General features: G+C 38.9%; 1 protein-coding gene across 7 annotated transcripts in view; it reads left to right on the top strand.

The window, feature by feature from the left end:
- fgf12a (fibroblast growth factor 12a) overlaps window positions 1-24,195 on the top strand; it is a 160,131-nt gene that overhangs the window by 53,791 nt on the left and 82,145 nt on the right. For all 7 annotated transcript variants that reach the window (XR_009066896.1, XM_057856589.1, XM_057856588.1 and 4 more), the window contains one exon: window positions 12,330-12,433. Coding sequence is in view for 6 of the 7 variants with exons in the window: in XM_057856589.1 (XP_057712572.1) it covers window positions 12,330-12,433 (104 nt within the window). In the remaining variant the exon portion in view is untranslated. The remainder of the gene's footprint in view (window positions 1-12,329; window positions 12,434-24,195) is intronic.

Below are 24,195 nucleotides of genomic sequence, written 5' to 3'. Positions count from 1 at the left end.
GATCTTGTCTAAAAACATCTTGCCAGAGCTTCTGGGCTCTGGCAGCACCTCTGGTGGAAACTACACGCTCTCTCTGTTTAATGAGGATAAACTCTCATTGAGAACCACTTGCACATTAGTGTCAAAGCAGTGTGTTTAAAAAGAAGAAGTATTACCACGCAGGGGAAAGTAAAAAACATCCACTGTGTTTTCTCTATGCACTTAAAAGGGGTTTCTGTTTCAGGGCATCTGTTGTATTCTAGAGGTTTTTGTAGTATGTTGAGGGCTTCCCCGCCTTGAGGTAATCCTCTTGTTAAGCAGCAATGTCAGCCCAGGGATGAAGGGCCTCGGTGAATAATTCAGCCGCATGAAACTAAAAATACCATCGTCAACGTTTGTACCCAATAAATAATTCTCCATATGTGGTGCTGCAGCCACAGACAGTTTGAAGGTAAAAAGCGAATGCAGGGGGAGGCTGTAGGCGCACTGAGACTTTTGTATTCACATCCAGTGTGGATTTATTGATTGAGAGGCTGGTTTATTTGAATAATAGATTACACCTCTAGCCTTTAGCCATGCTCCTTTCTGACCTGCAAAACCACCAGCAGCAGATGGAAACTGTAATTTATTTTCAGAGGGGATTATTAAGAACTGACCTGCATATAAGGTACGGCCTAAAACCAAAGTGCTTTGCGATGACACTTTTGGTCACCGTAATTTCCCGAATATAAGGCGCACCCGTGCATAACGCGCACCCCAAATTTACTTGTAAAATCTAGGGGAAATTATTGTACCCGTGTATAACGCGCACCCTAATTTTAGCACCGATAAATAGAAGATTACAAAAAAACAGAGCTCGTGTACAGATACAGAAATGTCATTTTACTGACTGGTGAAACACAGCACAAGCATAGCACATTGGTAGTTCGAAACATTACCGTAAACTGACAATATGTATGGTAATAGATGATTTGACAACTTCTCCAACTTAACAGAATCCAGGAGAAAACAAAACAGATATGACTTTTCTTATAAAGGCTGCTGTATAACTTGTTCGTTTCATCGTGATGAATAAACGTTTCTTCCATGGATTGATACAGTAAAATAAAAGTGAGGACTGAAGTCGGAAATCGGAAAGAGCGTATTGCTGTAGACTGTAATAATAGGAACTGTTGTTATTTGGGTTTGAGTTTCCCGAGAGACGGATATAGTTGACGGACACAAAAAGTCCGAGTTGCAATAAACGTTGACTCAAATGAATTCAAGACACAAACTTCTGTGCTTGATGAAGAGTGAAAAAAGTCAAATTTAACACAGACGATATCATTCGACCAATCGGAGTGAAGTATTACCGGGAAAAAAATGGTGACGTCATGTACCGTAATGGTCGGTAACAGATTTGCTGCATATGTTTTCTTCAACACAACATGGCCGTGTCAAAAAAAAAAAAAAAAAAAAAATCTGTCTTTATATATATATATATATTTAGATATATTTCCGTCTCCATCCCTGTACCCGTGTATAATGCACGCCAATGATTTTATAAGTTGATTTTGGGAAAAAAAAGTGCGTTATATTCGGGAAATTACGGTATTTACTCAATTTCTTCAATGACTTTGAGAACGAGGTACATTTACCCAACTGTAACATTCAGTAGCTCAGAACAAATTTGTAGTCTGTGTTATTTTATTGTATGTCTATGAGTTGTTGTGTTATCTGCTATCTGTATGCTTACCTGCTGTAAGACAAGTTTCCCCTTCTTAGGGGACAATAAACTTAAACTGAACTGAACTGAGCAGCGTTTCCCAACCAATTATTTGCCAATAACGTGCCATTGTCCCCGTGACCCTCCAAAAAATAATTAAGCAGGCCAGGTAATGGATGTCAACAAGAAAGGGAAAAAAAAAGGTATTACCGTATGGGCCCGAATATAAGATGGCCCTCATTATAAGACGACCCCCTCTTTTTCAAGACTCAAGTTTGAAAAAAGACTTTTTGAACACCAAATTAATTTTTATACAGAAAATAATTACAGTACATACGAAACAAATGATTATAACAATATATTTGAGAGAAAAAGCATGTTATTTTGCCTCATTCAAATCTTAATATATGAACATTTAAATATGTAAACTAAAGTGCAATCACATTCGTAAATGAATGGCTTCTGGTTTTTGAAATGTAAATAAACCAATCTATTGTGATAAAACAACAAAATTGCAATAACTGTATTAACCATCAAAGTGAAGTCTAACTGTAGCTGTAGTCTTGAAACAAATCTGAATAAGGAAAAACATTGCAATAAAGAAATGCAAGCTGGTCTGACAGAACATTGCTTCAATGATATCTGCCGCCATCTAGCGTCGTGAATGGTTATAATGTCTAGACCACTAATATAAGAAGACCCCCTCTTTTTCAGTCTTATTTCAATGCACAAAACCACCGTATTATATTCTGGCCAATACGGTAGATAGGTAACGGTAGGTATAGGTAACGATATTGAAGTCGAAATATGAGAGAGAAGTCGTGATATCAGGAGATTAATATGAGAAAAAATTCATAATATTACGAGAATTAATAAAGTGGTACCTCAACATCTGATCTCTTCAACACAAGATCTTTTCGACATCCGACGTAAAATTTGACTTGCCATTTGTTTCTACATCCGACGACATGTTCGAAATATGACGATCTACGTCAGCGGCGCACTTTCTTTGTTTTCCCACAAGACGGGCGCACGGAACATTTTCTTGTGAGAGCAATCAACAAGGGTTCCAATAATGTTAGTGCAGGTGGTGAAAAAATAGGAAAAAGGTGATGCTCACCATTGAAATGAAGTTGGAAATAATAGAAAAAATATGAGCGTTGTGTGCGCATCCGTGAAATGGCCCAACAATATGGCCGTAGAATGTGTAATCTCGACGGTCCTACTTCCGACCTTCGTTCGCCAGGAGTTATAAGTTTGTTTCTTTTTTCATTTCAGGCAGTTACATTCATCTTCACAAATACAATTCTTTGCTTTCAAGAAAAAACAGAGAAAAAACAAAAACATGGCTGAAAAGGAGTGGGATGAAGAAAACTTAATAAATCCCACTCCGAATTCTCAATTATCATGCAAATAAATAAAATATTTTCCTGCAACCTGTTTTTATTTTAGTTACATAGAAGACATTCTTCCCCGACACGTAACGGAAGAACAGAACCCGCAATATCGATTCCCTCAATCACTAAGAGAGAAAACAAAGGAGAGAACAAAAATAAATAATATACCAACAATTTTAAAAGACCTACACAAACACTAATATACGTTTAAGACCCTGCCAGAACATATTTTGACCAAATGAATTTTTTATAGTGCAATCGGACGCCGATATGGGCAAAAAAATGCGCATCGGTATCGGATCGGCCGACACGGAAAAATTCAGATCCAGACTTCCAATCCAGTTTTTTTGAAAGTTCGGTCCGGGTATTCCAGCGCACCGATTTACAAATCCATTCCAGTTTTTGCTTCGGTTTCCCTAAAATCCGGTCCGCATTTTGCGGCACACCTTCAACACACTACATTACCGTCTCCCAATTTACCAAGAGACTTTATCAGTAAAAATGTCAGCTGTGTGGGATCATTTCACCTTAAAGGACGATAAACACGAAGAGGCAGAGTGCAACATATGCCACAATAAAGTCAAGCGTGGTGGTAAAGCTGTAAGAAGTTTTAATACAACCAACCTAATCAAGCATTTAGCGAAATACCACCACAAACAATATGAGGAGTATGTTAAGAAAACCGAAGACAAAAAGAAAGGTCCTACGCAACTAACACTGGCAGAAACTTTTGCTATGCGTGACAAACTGGCACTCGACAGTCCCAAAGCCCAGGGAATAACAAGAATTCATTCTGGATGACGAGCCATTATGTCTCGTGAGTAAAGACACACCATCCAACACTTAGAACCACGGTACAACATGCCCAGCCGTCATTACATCCTTGAGCCATTCGGCCTTGGAAGATTCGAGAATGATTCACAAACATCCAAATTCCGATTATTGAAATATGTCAAGTAAAGCGGAACTAATACACAGCGCGGTCTTCGGGACGCAATGAGAAACGGACCGCATTGCGTCCCGAGAGTAAACCTCATGCTTGTCATAGACCCGGGTAATGCCAATGCTCGACTCACGGCTTTAGCTCAACTCATGCCGCTGGATGAAAAACACAAGAATACCTGACTGCTGCTGACAGCCGCTACAAACTACGTCAACATCGTTTTACTGGAGATAATAGATATCATATGTATATAGAACTAGATGCAAGATGACAGACTCGACGGCGTCAGCAACATTGAAGTATGGAAAACTAAATGTGTTAGTAAATGGCCACCATCTTAAAGCAGGAGACTTCCCTAGTAGGCTGTTGTGAACCTTCCAAGAGAACCTAATTAACTTTTTATCTAAAATACTCCTAAATCGGCAAAATCTTGACTTGAATCTATCTTCAAAACAGTTTTAAAACTTTCACATGTCGAAAGTAGACAGAACGGAAATTATGGAATAACGGGAGCAATTTCAACAACTTTAACAGTTGATTCGCAAAATTAAATGAATTGAATGTAGTTTAAAGCTGCTGATACAGAATGGGGACTTGAGTATTTTATTTACTGTTTTAAAATGTTAACTTGATACTGAAATAGTTGTTTATTTAAACCTGAGAGGCTTTTTATACAATTTTTGTAACTAATGAAAGAAAACATTAAAAGCATCTAATAGCTTGGGTGGTTTGTGGGATTTTTCCACTGAGGTTGTTTGTGTGTTTTGCTTTTTTAAGACAGTTTACAATATTATTTGCACGTTTTACTGACTGACTATGCGATTTCTGTTTGTTATTTATAATGTTTTGTGTTTGTCACTGAATAAACAGGTCAGTTTCTTGTTACCAACCGTTATGTGTTATTCAAACTCACCTAATTCAGCTGGCTAGTTGTTATCAAGAGTACTAAAACCCTTTTCAACATGAGTCTGACAACTAAGTAAGGAGGATAAATAACTTTAAACTTTAACACATGCTCAGATAGGCCGGTATCGGTATCGGACAGTATCGGTATCGGATCGGAAGTGCAAAACAATATCGGTATCGGATCGGAAGTGCAAAAACCTGGATTGGGACATCCCTAATGTGAATATTTTTACACTCTTTAAGTGGTGAACTCAGATTGTTCCATAATTTCCACGTACAGACACACAGAAGCTCTTATGAGTTGTTCTAAATTTAGGAAGTACGAACTCCCCGTAAGCTCTTAATTTATGAGCTCTTTCACGAATGGTGAAATGTGTTTGTAAATTTGCCGGTAACGTATTGTTAAAAGCTTTAAACAGGATTATGGAAGTGTTGTAATCGACTAGGTCTTGAAATATAAAGAATTTGGATTGAAGAAATAGTTCGTGGGTGTGATCCAGAAATCCAGTCTTGTGAATGATGCGAGCTGCTTGTTTCTGTACTGTGACTAATGGATTTATCGTATTGTGATAGGTATTCCCCAACACTTCCACACAGTATGTAAAATATGGGAAAATCAAGGTACAGTACAGAGTACGGAGTGCATTCTGATCAATATATATTTGAACTTTGTTCAAAATTGAGAGGCTTCTTGAAATCTTGGCTTTTATACTGTATGTTTGACATGAAAATTATTGTGGTAACATTGCCAAAGAATTCTCCCAGCTTTGTCAGGTTGCTAGTCATTTATTCTATCAACTTGTGCAACACAACACGCCTACTGTCCCCCTCAGCTGATCATGTAAAGTGAAAGTGAAAAGTCCTCCCTCACTCAGGCACGTCAACCACGCGGTGCGTTCGGGTACACCACGCAAAAATACATCTGCCACATTAGAACCCGATTTGTTACATTATTACAGGTATTATTATTTCTATTATTATATTATTATTCCAATTTTTATTCACAATTTACTTGTTTTGCTCTGTAGTACCAGCAGTATTTATTAAGGATTTAGTGTAGGTATTCGGGGAGTGGAACGAATTAATGGAATTATAATATATTCTTAGGAGAAAATCCTGCTCGACATTTCGACTTACAACATAGGTCCTGGAACGAATTAACTTAGTATGTAGAGGTACCACTGTATATCGGAATATTACAATACTAAAATCGTATCATTATGAGAGAAAAATTGTAAAATTAAGAAAAATAAAGTTGTTTTCTTGATTATTTTTACATTATGTGAACATTAAGTTGTTGTTTTTTCACGGTCTCGACTTTTGGCGATGTAACCTTTGTGTGAACACAAAACTACTTTTGGCGTAATATTAGGAGATTGAAGTAATACCGGGAGAAAAAAGTTGTAAAATTTCGAGGTTAAAGTTATTATATCACTCATTTTTACGTGACCTGAACCCGAAGATGTTTGGGGGTTGCGGACTTCAATTTTCGGCAACGTAAAGTCAGTGTGAACACAAAACTGCTTTTCTACTACTGCTATTCTGAAAATGCTTTTTCGTGTTTATTTGATTCCAGTTGATAAAAATTTGATCAGAATGAATTTATATTGTTAATATAGGCTACAGAGTTAAAAAAAAAAAAAAAGAATTCAGCTGGCAGTGTGCTTTTTTTCCCCCTCAATGATAAAAGTGTAGGGAAACACTGGCTTATAAAATGCAAATATAGAGGTAAGCATGACAGCCTGTTAACGTTGAAGGCTGTGAAACTTCATTCGATTAATTTAGACCCATTTGAGAAATCTAAACCGTTATTAATTTGAACGCCATCCCTTGATCGACTACAGTAATTGCTGGCATGCAGTGAAAGGTACTGCTTATTGGATATGACACCTTCACACTCCATCTGTGCCTGATGTTCTAAAGTGATAGATGGAATGAAACAAGGCTTTCTAATCACTACAGCAGCTGGGCACTAATTGGGAACAGTTTCTCAACCCCAGCAGTTAAAATGGATCGTGACTTTATGGGATACACAGTATGTTTTTTCTTTGAAATTTGAGCATGTGACCTTGAATTTCACGATTATAGATGCACATTGGGGCCTAAAATTGTCTAAAATGTCATTGATTCAACCCAGTCCAATCTCAAATACTCGACTAAAACGTTCGTTCTCTCAGATTTTACACCAAGTACAGTACCACCTACAGTGGGGCAAATAAGTATCTAGTCAACCAAAAATTGTGCAAGTTCTCCGACTTGAAAAGATTAGAGAGGCCTGTAATTGTCAACATGGGTAAACCTCAACCATGAGAGACAGAATGTGGGGGAAAAAAACAGAAAATGACATTGTTTGATTTTTAAAGAATTTATTTCCAAATTAGAGTGGAAAATAACTATTTGGTCACCTACAAAGAAGCAAGATTTCTGGCTGTCAAAGAGGTCTAACTTCCTCTAACGAGGTCACTATATTAATGGCACCTGATTTAAATCATTATCGGTATAAAAGACGCCTGTCCACAATGTCAGTCAGTCACACTCCAAACTCCACTATGGCCAAGACCAAAGAGCTGTCGAAAGACACCAGAGACAAAATTGTAGACCTGCACCAGGCTGGGAAGACTGAATCTGCAATAGGTAAAACGTTTGGTGTAAAGAAATCAACTGTGGGAGCAATTATTAGGAAATGGAAGACATACAAGACCACTGATAATCGCCCTCGATCTGGAGCTCCATGCAAGATCTCACCCCGTGCCGTCAAAATGATAACAAGAATGGTGAGCAAAAATCCCAGAACCACATGGGGGGGACCTAGTGAATGACCTACAGAGAGCTGGGACCACAGTAACAAAGGCTACTATCAGTAACACAATGCGCCGCCATGGACTCAAATCCTGCACTGCCAGACGTGTCCCCCTGCTAAAGAAAGTACATGTCCAGGCCCGTCTGCGGTTCGCTAGAGGGCATTTGGATGATCCAGAAGAGGACTGGGAGAATGAGTTATGGTCAGATGAAACCAAAATAGAGCTTTTTGGTAGAAACACAGGTTATCGTGTTTGGAGGACAAAGAATACTGAATTGCATCTGAAGAACACCATACCCACTGTGAAGCATGGGGGTGGAAACATCATGCTTTCGGGCTGTTTTTGTGCAAAGGGACCAGGATGACTGATCTGTGTAAAGGAAAGAATGAATGGGGCCATGTATCGAGAGATTTTGAGTTAAAATCTCCTTCCACCAGCAAGGGCACATGAGACGTGGCTGGGTCTTTCAGCATGACAATGATCCCAAACACACAGTCAGGGCAACAAAGGAGTGGCTTCGTAAGAAGAATTTCAAGGTTCTGGAGTGGCCTCGCCAGTCTCCAGATCTCAACCCCGTAGAAAATCTGTGGAGGGAGTTGAAAGTCCGTGTTGCCCAACGACAAAACCTCAACCCTGAGAGAGATTACCTCAATGGGTCGCCAATGAGTGGTAAATTACAGACCACTCTAATATTTTCAAGTAGGAGAACTTGCACAATTGGTGGTTGACTAAATACTTATTTGCCCCACTGTAACTAAAGCACCTAAGTTACAACCCTCACGAAATTTAAAATACAATTGCAAAGCAGGCCCAAGTGTTCTTCAAACAAAGGAGGCAGAAGTTTTATTCCTAAAATAAAGTGGAGTGTTGACTCAGAACATGAGTCACCCAATTTAGGGGTTTTAAGAGATACGAGCTGTCGTTTGGCCGATGTTTCGGTTTTGACTTCCAAGTAGAAATTAAAGTAAACAAAAAATGGTGGCAGTGAACTGAAATTACTTCACAACAGGGCATTTTTGCAAGGTTACTGCCATGAAAGCCTGGAAGAATTCTGCAAAAATCAATTGAATTTAATCTTGGAATTTTCTGCAAAAATCAATTGAATTTAATCTTGGAATTCAAGGGGGGATCTGAACGCAAGCTTTTTGAGTTCAATGTCTTGTTTTGCTTTGCTGGCATATTCCGTGAAAACTAAGAATTTTGCAGAATGTTTTACAGAAGAGGTAGAGACATAACCGGCCATCAGACTGACAAATTGACAGTGTTGGAAGGCATAGCAAGTTTGGAGTGAGAGCAGAGGGTAACCAAGGGACACAGGAAGAAATAAAGCCAATCAAGTGGCCGAAAGTTAAGAATTTAGTGCGCGAATGCACCATTATGCCTTTGCAATGTGTGTGCCTCAAGGGTAAAGACATTTGCCCATGTGAATAAGCTGCATCAGTGGTCTGGAAGCACATTTCCACCATCAACGGCTCTGAGCAACCGTCAATATTTATCGAGTGAAATCGAATCTCTTCAGAGGACAGTCTTGTGTTGGCACGTCTGCCCTCGCCCTGTCAGCCTTATCAGATGGTCCCCATCTCCACTCATCGAACAATCATTCCCACAATAAAAAAAAAAAAAAAAAAACGGGAAACCTGCAGTGCATAGACAATGTCTCTCATGTCATCTGGAACCAAAGTCCATGAAAGTCACAGGGCTGTCCTCACATTCACTCCAAGTCAAGCCTCAGCTATAGGAATGACTCTTAAGTATGGTAATGAATGGAAAAGCAGCAAATTGTCTCCAATGTGACATTTCCAGATAACCAATGACCTGGATGATGAGAAATTCTAATAATCACATTTTCCTTATCTTTGCTGTGATCAACATCCTCAAGGAGAGTTTAGGTCATTTTCGAGAGTGTCTTCCAAGATGATTTAAATATTAAAATGTGCTTTCATCATGGGGAAATTCAATGTGATTTATGAGGATTTAACAGCACCTCATTATGCCATGATCAGAGCAGTTTTGAATATTTGGACACGAGGAAATTCTGCTCATCTCTGTGTTTTAGTGCAGCGCTCCAGCACTATTCAGCTTTCAGTGATAACTAAATGCGATAACGGCTGTGAGGCGGCACGCTTATGTTGCAGAGTCAGTCAAATCTGATCAAAACTCGGAGACATTACTGCGATAAAGCAAAATAGCTGAATGCCTTTTTCTTTTATTACTTTACGCTTATTTATTGCTTGTGGATATTCTTTTGTCCGGTACATTTTGCAGATATTGTAGTAGTCTTGCGCTTCACATGATAATGATTTGACATTCGCATTATGGAACCTAAGCGACCAGACGCTTACGGCGGAAAACACTCAGGTGACTTGAAGTTCCGCTCTGAGATCCCCAATTTGGCCAACTTTCAAAATGGTCTGATATGCATGTGTGATACATCATTGGAAAGCTTAAAATCTCAATTTTCTGGGGGAGGAAAAATTTTGAACAGGAGGGCATTTATACAGAAAATTTTTTTAAACAGCAAAACCCTATCTGTAGGTGAGAGCACGCGAGAGCAGAATTACAGACGCCATGACTTTAACGAGATATTATTGCATACTTACCTTGTTTCGATCCAAAAACTCCATGTAGCATGTATCACCGGGTGTCAAGACACAGCTGTGAATGGCCACAGCTGGATTTTTTAGGGATTTTAAGGGTGAAACATGGTAATATAACAAGGGTCGCGATGCAGAAATCGCAGACATCAAGGAGTGGTCGAGATTTTCTTTTTCATATATTTACCCTTTTAAACGTTTTTTTCAATTTTTCTTTGTTTGGATTGATTATTTATCATCTAACACAGGGGTCCCCAAACTTTTTCCTGTGAGGGCCACATAACTTTTCTCTTCTCTGATGAAGGGCCGGGGTCAGTTTGTAGCAGAAAAAGTGTGATAATTGCAGGAGTGCCTAAATGTAAAAAAATATATTTTTTCAGAAAGCCACAATCAAATAACCCTTTCTGGATTCTTCACGGAACAAAAGTAAATAAAATAAAAACGCTCAGCAACGCTCTGCGCCCTAAGCTGAGAGTGGCGCATGTGACCTTGGGGAACATACTTTTTTGCCGTACTTGAATAAAGTGTAATTGCACATCCACTCAGTGGGTGGCAGTGCCGCTCTCATTTTTAGCATGTGCGCAATATTTTTGAACCAAACAAGAGCACACAGCAAACAGCACTGGAGATGTGAAAAGTTAAGACAATGTAGTATGACAAAGCTTACGTAGCATTTGGCTATTGGCTTTGACTTTTAGTACAGTGGGAGGCGAGGAAAGGCCAGTCTGTTTACTTTGTGTAAAAATGTTTGCAGCGGACAGCAGGAATTCTTTTTTTCAGCGAAAACGTGCTGAATATTGCCAACAATCCTCCCGCTTTGTCAGTGTTACATCAGTAAGCCAGCAAGCACTGTCACCATCATATAAGGTGGCATACCAAGTTGCTCGGTGCAAAATAACCCCACACCGTAGGAAAGGAGCTGATACTGTCTGCAGCAAAAATAAAAACTGTCCCTCTGTCCAATGACATTGTCGTTTTTGTTCGATTAATTTTTGTTTTTTCAGTCTAAATGTTTGGCATATTGTCCTTGTGAGTTATTGTTGCTAATCAATTTGAATTAATTATTATTTATTGGTTTTATTACATTCGTTTTCAGGATCAAACGCTCAAAAAATGTATCTTGAGTGTAGTTTTACATTATGGATGTGTTTTATTTTTTTTAAAAATTTTTTCATTAATCTTAAAAAGAACACACTGTTATACATAGGTGTACTTATAATAATAAGAATTTTATATACAAATAATACTACAGTATATATACAGTGGTGGCAGGGAGTTGGGGGGGGGTGCGGAATGTTTACGTCTTCCTGAGGGGGCATAACAGAAAATAATTGAGAAGCACTGGTCTAGTGACAGTGACAAATTACGTCATCACTCCGAGCGTCCATTGCGTGCATAAAATATGGCGCCCTCTGTAGGTCAAAACATGCACTAAATATTATAGGTTTTTAAATCAATGGCAATATACGGATATGTGTGGCTTATGAGAGCCTATAAGTCTTTAAATCAGAGGTTCCCTTTAAGGATTTAGCGTAGGTTTTTGGGCTGTGGAACGAATTAATCAAATTATACTGTATTATTATTTGAAAAATCCCACTCGACATGCGACCATTACGACTTACAAACCAGGTCCTGGAATGAATTAAATTCGTATTTGGAGATATCACTGTACTTATAAATGTAGTGTTGCAGGTTCATTTTACCCTTCAAACATCACAACTGAGTGAATCTGCTCATCTCGTTTGACAAGAAAATGAATAAAGTCCATATCCCTTATTGCCAAACTTTTACTTTAATGTTCGTTTGGCAGGTGGCTGTGGCTCCCATTGTCCACATCTTGTTCCGTTTACTTCACCGCTGTCAGAGTGCCAGAAAGGCAGCAGAGAGATAGTGAGATGAGATACTCATGTCTACAAGAGTTAAGTGAAAACTAAATTGTCTTCTTTCCCTTTTGTCTCTTTGTACTTATGTCGACCGCTGCCCCGCCCGACTCTTCCTGTGCAGCTCTGTTTAATCTTATTCCCGTGGGTCTGAGAGTCGTGGCCATCCAGGGAGTGAAGAGTGGCTTCTACATCGGCATGAACGGCGAGGGCATGCTCTACAGCTCTGTAAGACCCACATTTTCAAAGTTTGCGTGCGTGTATGTGTGTGTGGAACGAGTACTTATGTATTCAGCACATGTTCTGTTCTATCCTCTTTGATGAATATCCAGCATTAGCACAAGAGCCCTTGTGATGTACTGTTGTTTTGTTGTGAACCACTCATCCTCCCACTTTGTTGATTAAGCAGCCAGATACATGTTTTACATTTAATTCGACATCGGGTTCAGGACACATTGTTTCAAATAGCTGAATCTTGCCTTTTTGACTCACCATGGCGTTTATCTACAAATTTGAGCAAATGTTCTACTAAATTGTTACCTACATGTACTGTATAGTAATTTTCATATTTGAGAGTTATGGTATTGTAAATGCTACACTGCAATCAAATGTGAGGTACTCGGAACTAGGATCCTTAAAATCAGAATCACGACTTACAGGTGCAATCTCCATATTGTGATGAGCAGGAAGCAAGGTAGGAGCCGAAATTAAACACTCAAAAGCCAAATGCCAGTTCCCAAAACATAGTACCATAATTTTCTCACTATAAGGCGCATCTGACTATAAGCCGCCACCCACCAAATTTGACACGAAAACAACATTTGTTCACAGATAAGCCGCACCGGAATATAAGCCGCAGCTGTCCTCACTGAGTTATGGGATATTTACACCAAAAGATATTAACCGGTAACACTTTATCTGACAGCGGCATCATAAGACTGTCATAAGACCAAATGAACCACCATGAAGCTTTGAACCAATTGGATTCAAAGCTACATTGCTTCAAGAAACTTAATTTGGTCATCATTGCTCCCTTGGGGGAGACAGTCAACCTCTGCTGCCACCTGCTGTCAACACTGGTGTTGTTCAACATGCCTCCTAGCCAGGGGTCGCGTTAACCGAATATTTTCCGTCGTTGACCGATTTTTTAAAACGGTGACGGAAAAAACTGAAGTCCATCTGTCATTTTGACAGGTTGCAATTCACACCCCAGACCACAGGGTGGCGAGTGAGCATATTAACTAGCTATTGTCTTTTGATGCATGACGTCGTTTGCCTTAGTCTGAAAAATGTCAAGGCAACTGAGTGTCCGAAGTTTCTTCAAAAAGCCCCAAAACGACGATGGTGTCGATAAAAGAGGTGAAAAAACGGGGACCGCACAAGCGGGCACGCAATTCACGTCCATGCGCACCAGGAGGAAGGTGTGAAACTACGTTCAGGCCACAGCAGGTGAACTGTTAATTTCATTGTTCCATATGCTACATATGGTAGGCTACCTACCTACTGGGGCCACAGTCAGTTTTTTTTGTCACTGCGGAGAAAAAGTTACATATTCATCTGCTTGATGTGGGATGGCACGGTGTGGATTCTCTGTTAAGCTTGTTCGGACAGAATATTAATTTAAAATGAATGAAAACTAAAATGTTAAGAGTCTTGTTAGCTCGAATTGCTGTGTCCAGCCGCTTTAGCTCTGCTGCTCTCTGTGAACTCTCTATTCAAGCCGGAACGCGCGCGGCTCTTAAGTGTCTCTGTCATGTGACTGTGTCGTAGCCGCTAACGCGCTCGGCCAAAATGGACTCAAGTACGGAAGGTGAATTATGCCAAACAAAGGGTCACCACAATGTCATTATCATCATTTTAAAAATTTAAGTGACGGGTAAAAATAGATTATGACCGGATTTTTATGACCCTGTCAGTCAAAATGACAGACAACGAAAATGTCTAGCGCAACCTCTGCTCCTAGCATGCATTCTAGCGTTACAGATGTAAATAACAATCAAAATTCATGTTCTGTGGTAATTATTTCTTCAGTTACTCTTCCAGTTGTTTCATTGATTACTAGTTATTGTATTTGGTACCACTTTATTTGACAGTGGAACCATCATACAATCATTAGACAATCATAATTATGACATGACACTGTCATGAGCATTAACGAATGCTTATAACAAATGTCATTTATGTAAAATATCCGAGCTGGACATAAACGGAGCTAGTGACATAATTTGCCGGATGACACCTAAGGACATCTGTCATAAGCATTCAGTAAGGCCCATGATAGTGTCATGTCACAAAAATGACAGTCTTATGATGTCACTGTCAAATAAAGTGTTACCTATGAACCCAAATAAGTCGCACTGGACTATAACCCGCAGGATTCAAAGTGAAGGAAAAAAGTAGCGGCTTATAGTCCGAAAATTACGGTATATAAACAACAAGCCGGGTTCACTACAAAAAAGGTAATAGTCAGTGTTGTTAATAACAGCGTTAGAATATAACGGAGTTACTAATGCTCCGGAGTTACTAATACACACTACTGAAGAATTATTTTCTTCAGTAGTGAGTAATCTAATTAATTACTTTTCTCATCTTGGCAACGCCGTTACCGTTACTGAGGCGGGAAAGCCGTGCGTTACTATGCTTTACGATGTTGGTTGACTGATGCGAGAAAAGTTTGAAAAAGACGGACTCACGGAGACGAGAGAGCAGAGCAGGAGTGGGGAGGAGGCAAGGGAGTGTGACGCCGTTGCAAACGCGATGCTACTATGCTCGGTGGCTCCAATAATACCTGACTGTAGCCGATAGCCTACAAACTACGCCCACATGATGATTCGGTAGATATCACATATATATAGAACTAGATGCAAATGACAGACACGGCGGCATTAGCAACACGTATAATAAACAACTAGATGCATTAGTAAACAGCCGCCGTGTTAAAGCTGTAGCCCTCTCAGAAAGGCTCTGTTGTAGAGAACCTTCCTAGCGAACCGGAGTAACTTTTTATTTAAAATACTCCTAAATCAGCAAAACTTAACTTAAATCTCTCTTTAAATGATGAAACAGATTTGAAACTTACACATGTCGAAAATAGACAGAAGGGAAGTAATGCAATAACAGGAGCAATTTTAACAACTTGAACGGTTGATTCACAACATTAAATGACTTCCACACAGCAAAGGTTACTATCTACTGTAGTTATCGCAATATCCGCAATACCCCTGTGTCTAGTTAAGTTTAGGGTAAAGAATTGGGCTAGGGCCAAATGTCCCAAAAACCCTTTAAACTTCACATTGTGTGACGTGTTTTTTTGTTTTTTGTTTAAAAAAAAAAAAAAAAAAACATGAAAATTATCACCAGTTACTTTGCCAAGTAAGTAATTACTCTTATGTTCAGGTAACTGAGTTACTAATGCAATTATTTTTTTGGGAAAAGTAATTTGTAACTGTAATTAATTACTTTTTTAAAAGTAAGATCAACAACACTGGTAATAATATCTAAAAACGTGAGGCCAAAATGCAGAGCAAAACAAATAAATAAAGCCAAAGCTTAGTAGGATTCATTGCCCAGAGAATGGAGTGCTGAGAAAGCACTAGAAATATCAGCCAAGTAACAACAAGACATGAGAAGTGACTTGTTTTTTGTTGTTGTTTTTTTTTATTAAGGAATTAAGAATGAAATAACACCCAAATTTCTGAATGCTAGTTTAGCTATATAGTACGTATAGTACACTTACATACTGGTGGTGCAAATCACCAATTTAATGACGTAATGAGCAAGGGCGTAGGTTTGGTCTCAACATTGGTAGGGACAATATAACACCATAACCTGCATGTACACTTATTGCTCGGGATGGGACATTAATAAGACCGAGCCGATTGGGTGAACGGGAGTCAGGGCTACATTTCTCACAAATATGAACCTGATTAATTGATATCCTCAATCAGGGGTGCTCATTACGTGGATCACGATCGTCCAGTTGATCGCAACACTTATGTGGGTAGCTCACAGCATCCCCGCCCCAAAAATATATATATTTAATGTACATAGTTAATTATGATTATGTTGTGTGGGTGTTGTGTTGTGTTAGCAACATATGAGGTTATGCAGAACCCCTTTTTCTCTAAGCAGCTGTGTCCTCACGTTGTTTTAGTTCTATAGTTTCCAGCAGAGTTCACTACATTTCTCACGGTTTAATTAACGTTAACAGTAGAAAAAACAAACTCTCTAAGCAGCTTCTTACACGTTACATTACTTGCAGTGGCTGCTGCTGGCCGAAAAAAACTTCTAATAAGAGGAGGCGGCGTGTTGTCGATATTTATTTTTGTTGAGGCTGTGTTCGAGCGTGCGTGTGTGTGTCGGGGGTGGGTCAAGTCATCAGCCAATTAAACGTACGTTTAAGGGGGGGGAAATGGACTGGCGCATTCAGAAAGTGAAAAGGGGTAAATGTAAGTTTGAACATAATGAAAATAATTCATTTAAAAATGGTAGACTCAATTCTATCCTCACAATATATGGAAAAACACTCTAAATGACCTATATACAGTAACTGAACTCATTATATCATGCATATAAGGTTGCTTAAAAGTTGGTGGGGACAATTTGAGTATCCTGAAAAGTTGGAAGTGTATTTTCCCTACCATCCCTATACAAACCTATGCCCTTGGTTACGAGATAATATTGATTAGTTGAGCAACAATTCAGTAATAGCCGATATCGTAAAGTCTGCCACGATTCAATTTGATCTGATTCCAAGGCCTTCGATCGATTTAATACGGTGTCACGTACACATTTAATATCATGATTTATATTTCACCTAAAGTAATAAAAAATACAAAGCAACATTGATGACAATGTTGAAACTTTTGTGTTTTGATAATTTAGCTTCAGTTGTGCCTCTTTTTACAGGTATTTTAATGCTCTTAAATGAACAGAAGATGACATCACACAATCCAGGAACAACTAAGAAAATGAGAAACATCTATGCTAAACACATTTAATAAGAAATGAACAATTAAAATGCAGGCCGGCCTGGTCCTCAGTTCTTGAGTACCCGATGATGCCTTTGAGAAGGTTTGATCCCGACCCCCTACAATCATACACTTTTATTATGCATATGCGATGCTAATGCCAGTCAACAAGTTAACCCGGTAAGGCAGTACTACTCAAATAGTGGGGCGCGGCCCCCCAAGGGGGAGCAGAGCGATGCCAGGGGTGGTGCATGTGACCTCGGGGAACATACTTTTTTGCCATACTAGAATAAAGTGTAATTACACATCCACTCAGTGGTTGGCAGTGGCGCTCTTATTTTCAAAGTGTGTGCAGTATTTTTTAACCAAACAAGAACACACAGCAAAGAGCACTGGAGATATGAAGAGCTAAGATGAAGAAATATGACGCAACGTATGTAGCGTTTGGCTTTTGGCTTTGACTTTTAATACAGTGGGAGACAAAGAAAGACCAATCTGTTTACTGTGTCTCAAACAGTTTGCAGCGGACAGCAGGAAGCCAAATCAATAAAACGTCACTTAAAGACATTAAACCCAATCACATTGATAAGCTGCTTGATTTTTTTTTTTCAGTGAAAACGTGCCGATTATTGCCAACAATCGTCTCGCTTTGTCAGTATTACATCAGTAAACCAGCGAGCACTGTTAGCATCATATAAGGTGGCATACCAAGTTGCTCAGTGCAAAATAACCCCACACCATCGCAAAGTAGCTGATACTACCTGCAGCAAAAATAAAAACTGTCCCTCTGTCTAATGACACGGTCATTTTTTTTTCCTATTAATTTTTTTTTTCGTTCAAATTGTCAGCCATATTGTCCTCAATAGTTAATTTAGTTAATCACAGGCAAAATGATGCACTCTAAGTCTTTTCTGTTACAAAACAAAAACAATATTAATACAATTATACATTATTGTTAGTTGATCTATATTACTTTGTCTCTTTAATATTAAAAAAGCACACAATGTGTAGACAAATTATACCGTTTACAGTGGCAGCGGAGAGATGGGGGGGCGGGAAACGTTGACATCTTGCAGGGGGCGGCGTAACAGAAAATAATTAAGAAGCACTTCCGTAAGGGCACCCATGTGTCGCACACCAAAGTGGAAATTCCCAATCCGCAGCTGTGTACCAGAACCATTTTAACTTGTCAGCAATGATGGCCTTGCTTCAGGAAAGAGAGGTGAGAGCTCCCATTCATATATTATAAAAAAAAATAAATAAAATCGAAAAATAGTCGCAGGTCACAGCCTATGCAATATGAATATATTGCATATGAGCATATGAAAATGAATAGACCCAATGAAGCTAACAAATATGGGATTATATGTGAATCAATAGAAATATATTTGTACACTAACCAATCGATATATTGATCAGATCAATATAACACTACACTGAATATATGGCAGAAAACACAGACAAGACTGAAAATGCAGTTTCTGCTCTTGCACCCCTCTTTAAAAAAAAAAAAAAACTGCTATATTTTAAGCCAAAACAACTGTTGTGTATGATAGAACAATATGTCTATATGCTGCCATAACAGATTCATGGCGCACTAAGCCTCTGAACTATTTTTGTCTGTTTTACCCTGAAAACCCCCGTTTACAGACGTCACGCAACCGCTTTTGTTTCAACCTAGCCATAAAAAGAAGGTAAGTAATTATATTTATTTATTCAAAATGTCTGTAATTTTTAGCTTAGAATCATTAATTGAAGTCTAATATTTTGTTAAAAAAAAAAGACTTTAGAAAATTATTCACTAGCATATTTGAAACTTTTAAACAAATTAAGTCACAATGAAAAATTTGGCGTCTGTAAAAAAGTCATGGGTATCTACCTTATAACTATCGCTTAATTGTATTTTTTTTGTTACTGTCGCATTTTCCCCAATATGTTAGATGATAAAATATCGATCCAAACAAAGAAAAATTAAAAAATAACTAGGGCTGTCAAAATAATCGCGGTAACGGGGTGTAATCAATTTTTTAAATTAATCACGTTGAAATATTTGATGCAATTAACTCACATGCCCCGCTCAAACAGATTAAAATGACAGCACAGTGCAATGTCCAAGTGTCCATGTGCAATTTTTTTGGGAGTTTTTTCGCCCTCTGCTGGCGCTTATGTGCGACTGATTTTATGGGTTTAATTATTGACATCAACAATGGCGGGCTACTAGTTTATTTTTTGATTAAAGATTTTACTAATTTTATTAAAACGAAAACATTAAGAGGGGTTTTAATATAAAATTTCTACAACTTGTACTAACATTTATCTTTTAAGAACTACAAGTCTTTCTATCCATGGATCGCTTTAACAGAATGTTAATAATGTTAATGCCATCTTGTTGATTTATTGTTATAATAAACAAATACAGTACTTACAGTATGTACCGTATGTTGAATGTATATATCCACCTTGTCTTATCTTTCTATTCCAACAATAATTTAAAGAAAAATATGGCATATTTTTAGATGGTTTGAATTGCGATTAATTACGATTAATTAATTTTTAAGCTGTAACTAACTCGATTAAAAATGTTAATCGTTTGACAGCCCTAAAAATAACATTTAAAAGTGTAACTTTATGAAAAAGAAAACCTCAACTACTACTTGTTGTCTGCGATTTCTGCATCGCGACCCTTGTTATATCACCATGTTTCACCCCTAAAAAAAAAAAAAAAATCCGGCTGTGGCCATTCACACCTGTGTCTTGACACTCGGTGATACATGCTACATGGAGTTTTTGGATTGAAACAAAGTAAGTACGTGATAATATCTCGTTAAAATTGTGGCGTCATTAATTCTGCTGTCGCGTGCTCTCCCCTCGAGTTAGGGTTTTGCTGTTTAAAATTTTTTTTTTCTCAAAATGCCCCCCTGTTTAAAATTTTCTTCCCCCAGAAAATTGAGATTTTAAGCTTTCCACTGATGTATCACACATGCAAATAGGACAATTTTGAAATTTGGCCAAATTGGTTGTGTCAGAGCAGAAGTTCAAGTCATCTGAGTGTTTTCCGCCATATACATATTTATGCAATTTTCTTCCCTGTCTCTGCACATTTTTAATTTAAAGATTAATTTTAATCCTAAAATAATTGTACATTTTATTCATCAAATCCCTACATCAACAGAATTATTATTCCACTTGGTTCCAGAAATGAACGCAGCGGGGGAGTAAATATCAAGCGGATGGATTTCTTATGCAGCCTAAGATGCGAGAAGCGCGCGGGCGAGCGTGGGTAGCCCAACGCCAAGTGGGGGCGGACGGAGTCACGGATGTCAAATTTAATTTTGCTGCCTTTCATATAGAGGCTGAAAATGCACTCGTGTAACACACTGGAATGTTTGACATGCAGAGGAAGTCAAAATGTGCCAAACGCTACTATACCGTACAGTAAAGACTCGAGCATATCACAAGTTAACATGCTTATATAACTTTGTGTCTTGTGGCTCGTAAACTAGTAAGAATTTATATAAAATCCTCACTGTCCATCTGGCCAACTTTTTTTCCAACTAAAATGTTTGAAGGACATACCAGCGTGTTTAATTGTATGTAATGATAAGGAACAGTTTTGTTAAAGGGTATGAAAACGCAAAGGGGGTGTGAGACATCAATAGAACCGTTATGTGCCAAGATAATCAATATTGATAAAATTTAAAGTTGCACCGATACCGATACCAGTATCGGCAGGGGGCGCCAATCCGGCCCGAATTGGTGGTATCGGTATCGACGAGTACCAACATTTAGGGCGCCGATACCATCTACTGGCGTCACTTGAGCGCAAAAGAACTGTCTTTCCCACGTGAGCTAACTTCCCAAATCTCGATGACATCTGTATGTTTTAGTCTCGAATTTACCAAACGAATTTATTATTTTCATCTTCATATTCATGATGTTCACTACAACGCATTTCCACGATGTTACGCTGCTTTTCTAACATGGCATTCAGAAACGATTAGCATGCGTAAGCTAACGCTCGCTGTTAGAGTGTCGGTGGGATCAGAAAGGTTAAGACCGTGAGAGACTAAGCAAACTCATGGTTTCATGATGAACAATGAGTGGCAAATTAAGAGCCCCGTACTTCAAACTCGTCCTGTTTATGAAAGTCGATTCTCATATGCTGGTGTTGTGCAGTAATGAGCAGAAGTGACTTCTGTGGCCAGAAAACACTCAATCGGCGCAGCGCTTGCAACCTAGATGTCCTATGTTAGACCCCATGCTAACTCTCGCGCGCACACACTAGATATCATCAAATAGCAACCTAGATGTGCTACATTAGATCCCATGCCATTAGCTGCGTGAGCCCAGAGCGACACCATATTGTCCATTGATGAATTAGAAACCGCCATGACTGAATGGAAGTTAAGCAGGCCAAATCAATCCATACCAGTGACTATAGATAATGCTGCAAATACTGTTAATTCAGCACATGTTACAGATGGACTCGGACCACAAATAGGATGTTTTGCTTATATGGTAAATATAGCAACTAAGAGAGCTGCAGCAATCAACAGTGTGCCCCACTTTACAAACAGTAAAGATTGTTCTCAGCACTTATATACAAAATTTCTTCAGATCAGTAAGAAGTGGGCACATAGATATTATGCACTAAAATGCTTGTTTATATGATGGCACTGTTATTTTTGCTTGTTAGCAAAAAAATAAAAAAAAATAAATAAATAAATAACTGTTGTATTTTCTGTTTCAGAGCATTAAATGTATTGAATTGGATCGAAAATCGTACCGAACCGTGACTTAACTGTATCGTTGCATCCCTTATACATATATATATATTTTTTAATTTTCAAAATTTTTGTTGTTGTTGTTGCAAACAGTGGTATCGGAATGGTATCGGTATTGGCCGATACTGCACAGCCAGGTATCTGTATTGGTATCGGGCCCAAAAAATGGTATCGGTGCAACACTAATAAAATTAACAAAAAAATCAATCACATTAATGAGCAATTATCGAAAATAGATCGAAAATGACGAACATTTCCGAAAGTGTTCCGGAAACAGCCAAATGGGGCGGGGACGTCACTACAAGTGAATGAAAGTCGAGGCGGAGCCAGGTGCCATTGTTTTTTATCGACGAGAGAGTAGCGTTCGGGTTTGTTTGACCAAAACATCACTAAAATGGTTCAAAACTGCTGTGCTATGTGGTGTACAAATAGCTATTTATCGGAATATAGTATCCATGATTTCCCGAACGCAAAAAAAAAGCTGAACTACGCAGACAATGGATAAAGTTTGTCCGTGCAAAGAGGGCTAATTTTCTAGACACAGCCTCCAGCACGGTTTTCTGTGGTGCGCATTTTCCACCTGAAAGCTTCTCGAACTATGGACAAGTGAAATCGGGTTTTGCTAAAAGATTGCTGCTCAAAGAAGATGCGATGCCCACCATACACGCGCAGCCACCTAAATGTCCCGAGATATCAAGAAAGAGGACGATGACTGGCAAAGGAGGCTAAGGCTAAGCAAAGGAGGGGAGCAGCCAAGCTCGAAATGGCCAGAGTGAGTACTCTGAATTCTCTTTTATTGACAATGAGGGGTGTTTCTTCATGAGGGAACCTGGAATATGTGCAGGACGAACACAATGCATCAGCATAAACAGCTCAAAACACCCCTAATTCTCCCCTCACTAGAAGGAATTATATTGATGCAGACAGGCGCTGCCCCCCTAGTGGCCGGTGGCACTCTCTTCACTTGTAATGACGTCACGCACACAATCTGCCAGATCTCGGGCGCCGGTTGTTTTAGCTTGACAATCGCAGTGTTGGGAAAGTTCATTTTCTACATGAACTAGTTCAAATTGCAGTTCACAAATTTTAAAATGAACTGTTCAGTTCATAGTTCATAATTCAAAATTTTGAACTAAAGTTCATGGTTCCAAAAAATGAACTTTTGTAGTTCAGTTCTTTTTGTTCGCCAAAAATTGTTGCAAACTATTATTTACTGTATTTATTTCCAAAGCTTATAGAAAATAATCACAGTTCATTTCCTACCTGAATATTTGACCACCGATGCTGAAGAATCTCCCACAATATACTGCAGAACTAGATTGTCTAGCTGCGGCTGGGAGAGACAGAAAACGGGGCCGCTCTGGTATGCTGTTAGCGGTATTTGGGTGGCAGAGGTACTGCTCTGGCCAACCGTTGCCGTCTCTTTATTTAATCGCACATGCTCGCAGTCGCAGATACCTAGCAAGGCTTGTCGCATGCTTTATTTCGATGTGCCGTTCAAGGTTGGCTAAAGACGTTACCGACGTACGGACGGTCTTCTTATATTTTTGCCATCCGGGTCGGTACTGACTTTTTCGTAAAACTCTTTTAAATGCTGGTACTGTGTAGAAAGTTGCTCTGAGCGGGCCGGGTTTCGAGAGCTGCCAGCTTCTGTGTCCATGCTGCTCTTGTTATGATGACGTATTTGCTTAAACAATACAGCCGTGACAGGCAGCTTGGGTTGCCATGTTGGATAATGTTCCGCTATTAAGGTAAAAATTTTTATTGTGTGTTTTTAGCCTATGGCTTTATATGCAGTTTTGTCGGTAAGGCTCTAAATGTGATGAACTCATGAACGAAGTTATGAGCACCGCTCACAACCGCTAGAATGAGCGCGTTCACAGTAACGTTCATGAGACAGAAATATGATGCGTTCAATTCACGTTCACCCAAAATATGAACGTGTTCATGAACGATCGTTCATTGAACGCGTTCATGCACAACACTGGACAATCGATCCAAATTTCTCTCATTTTCTTGTGTGTAATTACACGAAGTGGCATGATATGAATACGAAAGGCATGCGTTTATGGATAAATGATGGAATATTAACATTTCCCCTGGGGTTGACATACCCTTTAAGAGACGTCCAAATGGTGTTGATTTTGCTCTTGAGATGCAATATCCAATTGAGTTTTTGTCAATTCTGATTTGAGAGGACTCATGTGGCCTTACTGGTTCAGGTGGAGCCTAAAAA

This window comes from Corythoichthys intestinalis, chromosome 14, assembly GCF_030265065.1.
Source record: "Corythoichthys intestinalis isolate RoL2023-P3 chromosome 14, ASM3026506v1, whole genome shotgun sequence".
Lineage (NCBI taxonomy): Eukaryota > Metazoa > Chordata > Actinopteri > Syngnathiformes > Syngnathidae > Corythoichthys > Corythoichthys intestinalis.
This window is presented reverse-complemented; position numbering and strand designations above follow the sequence as displayed.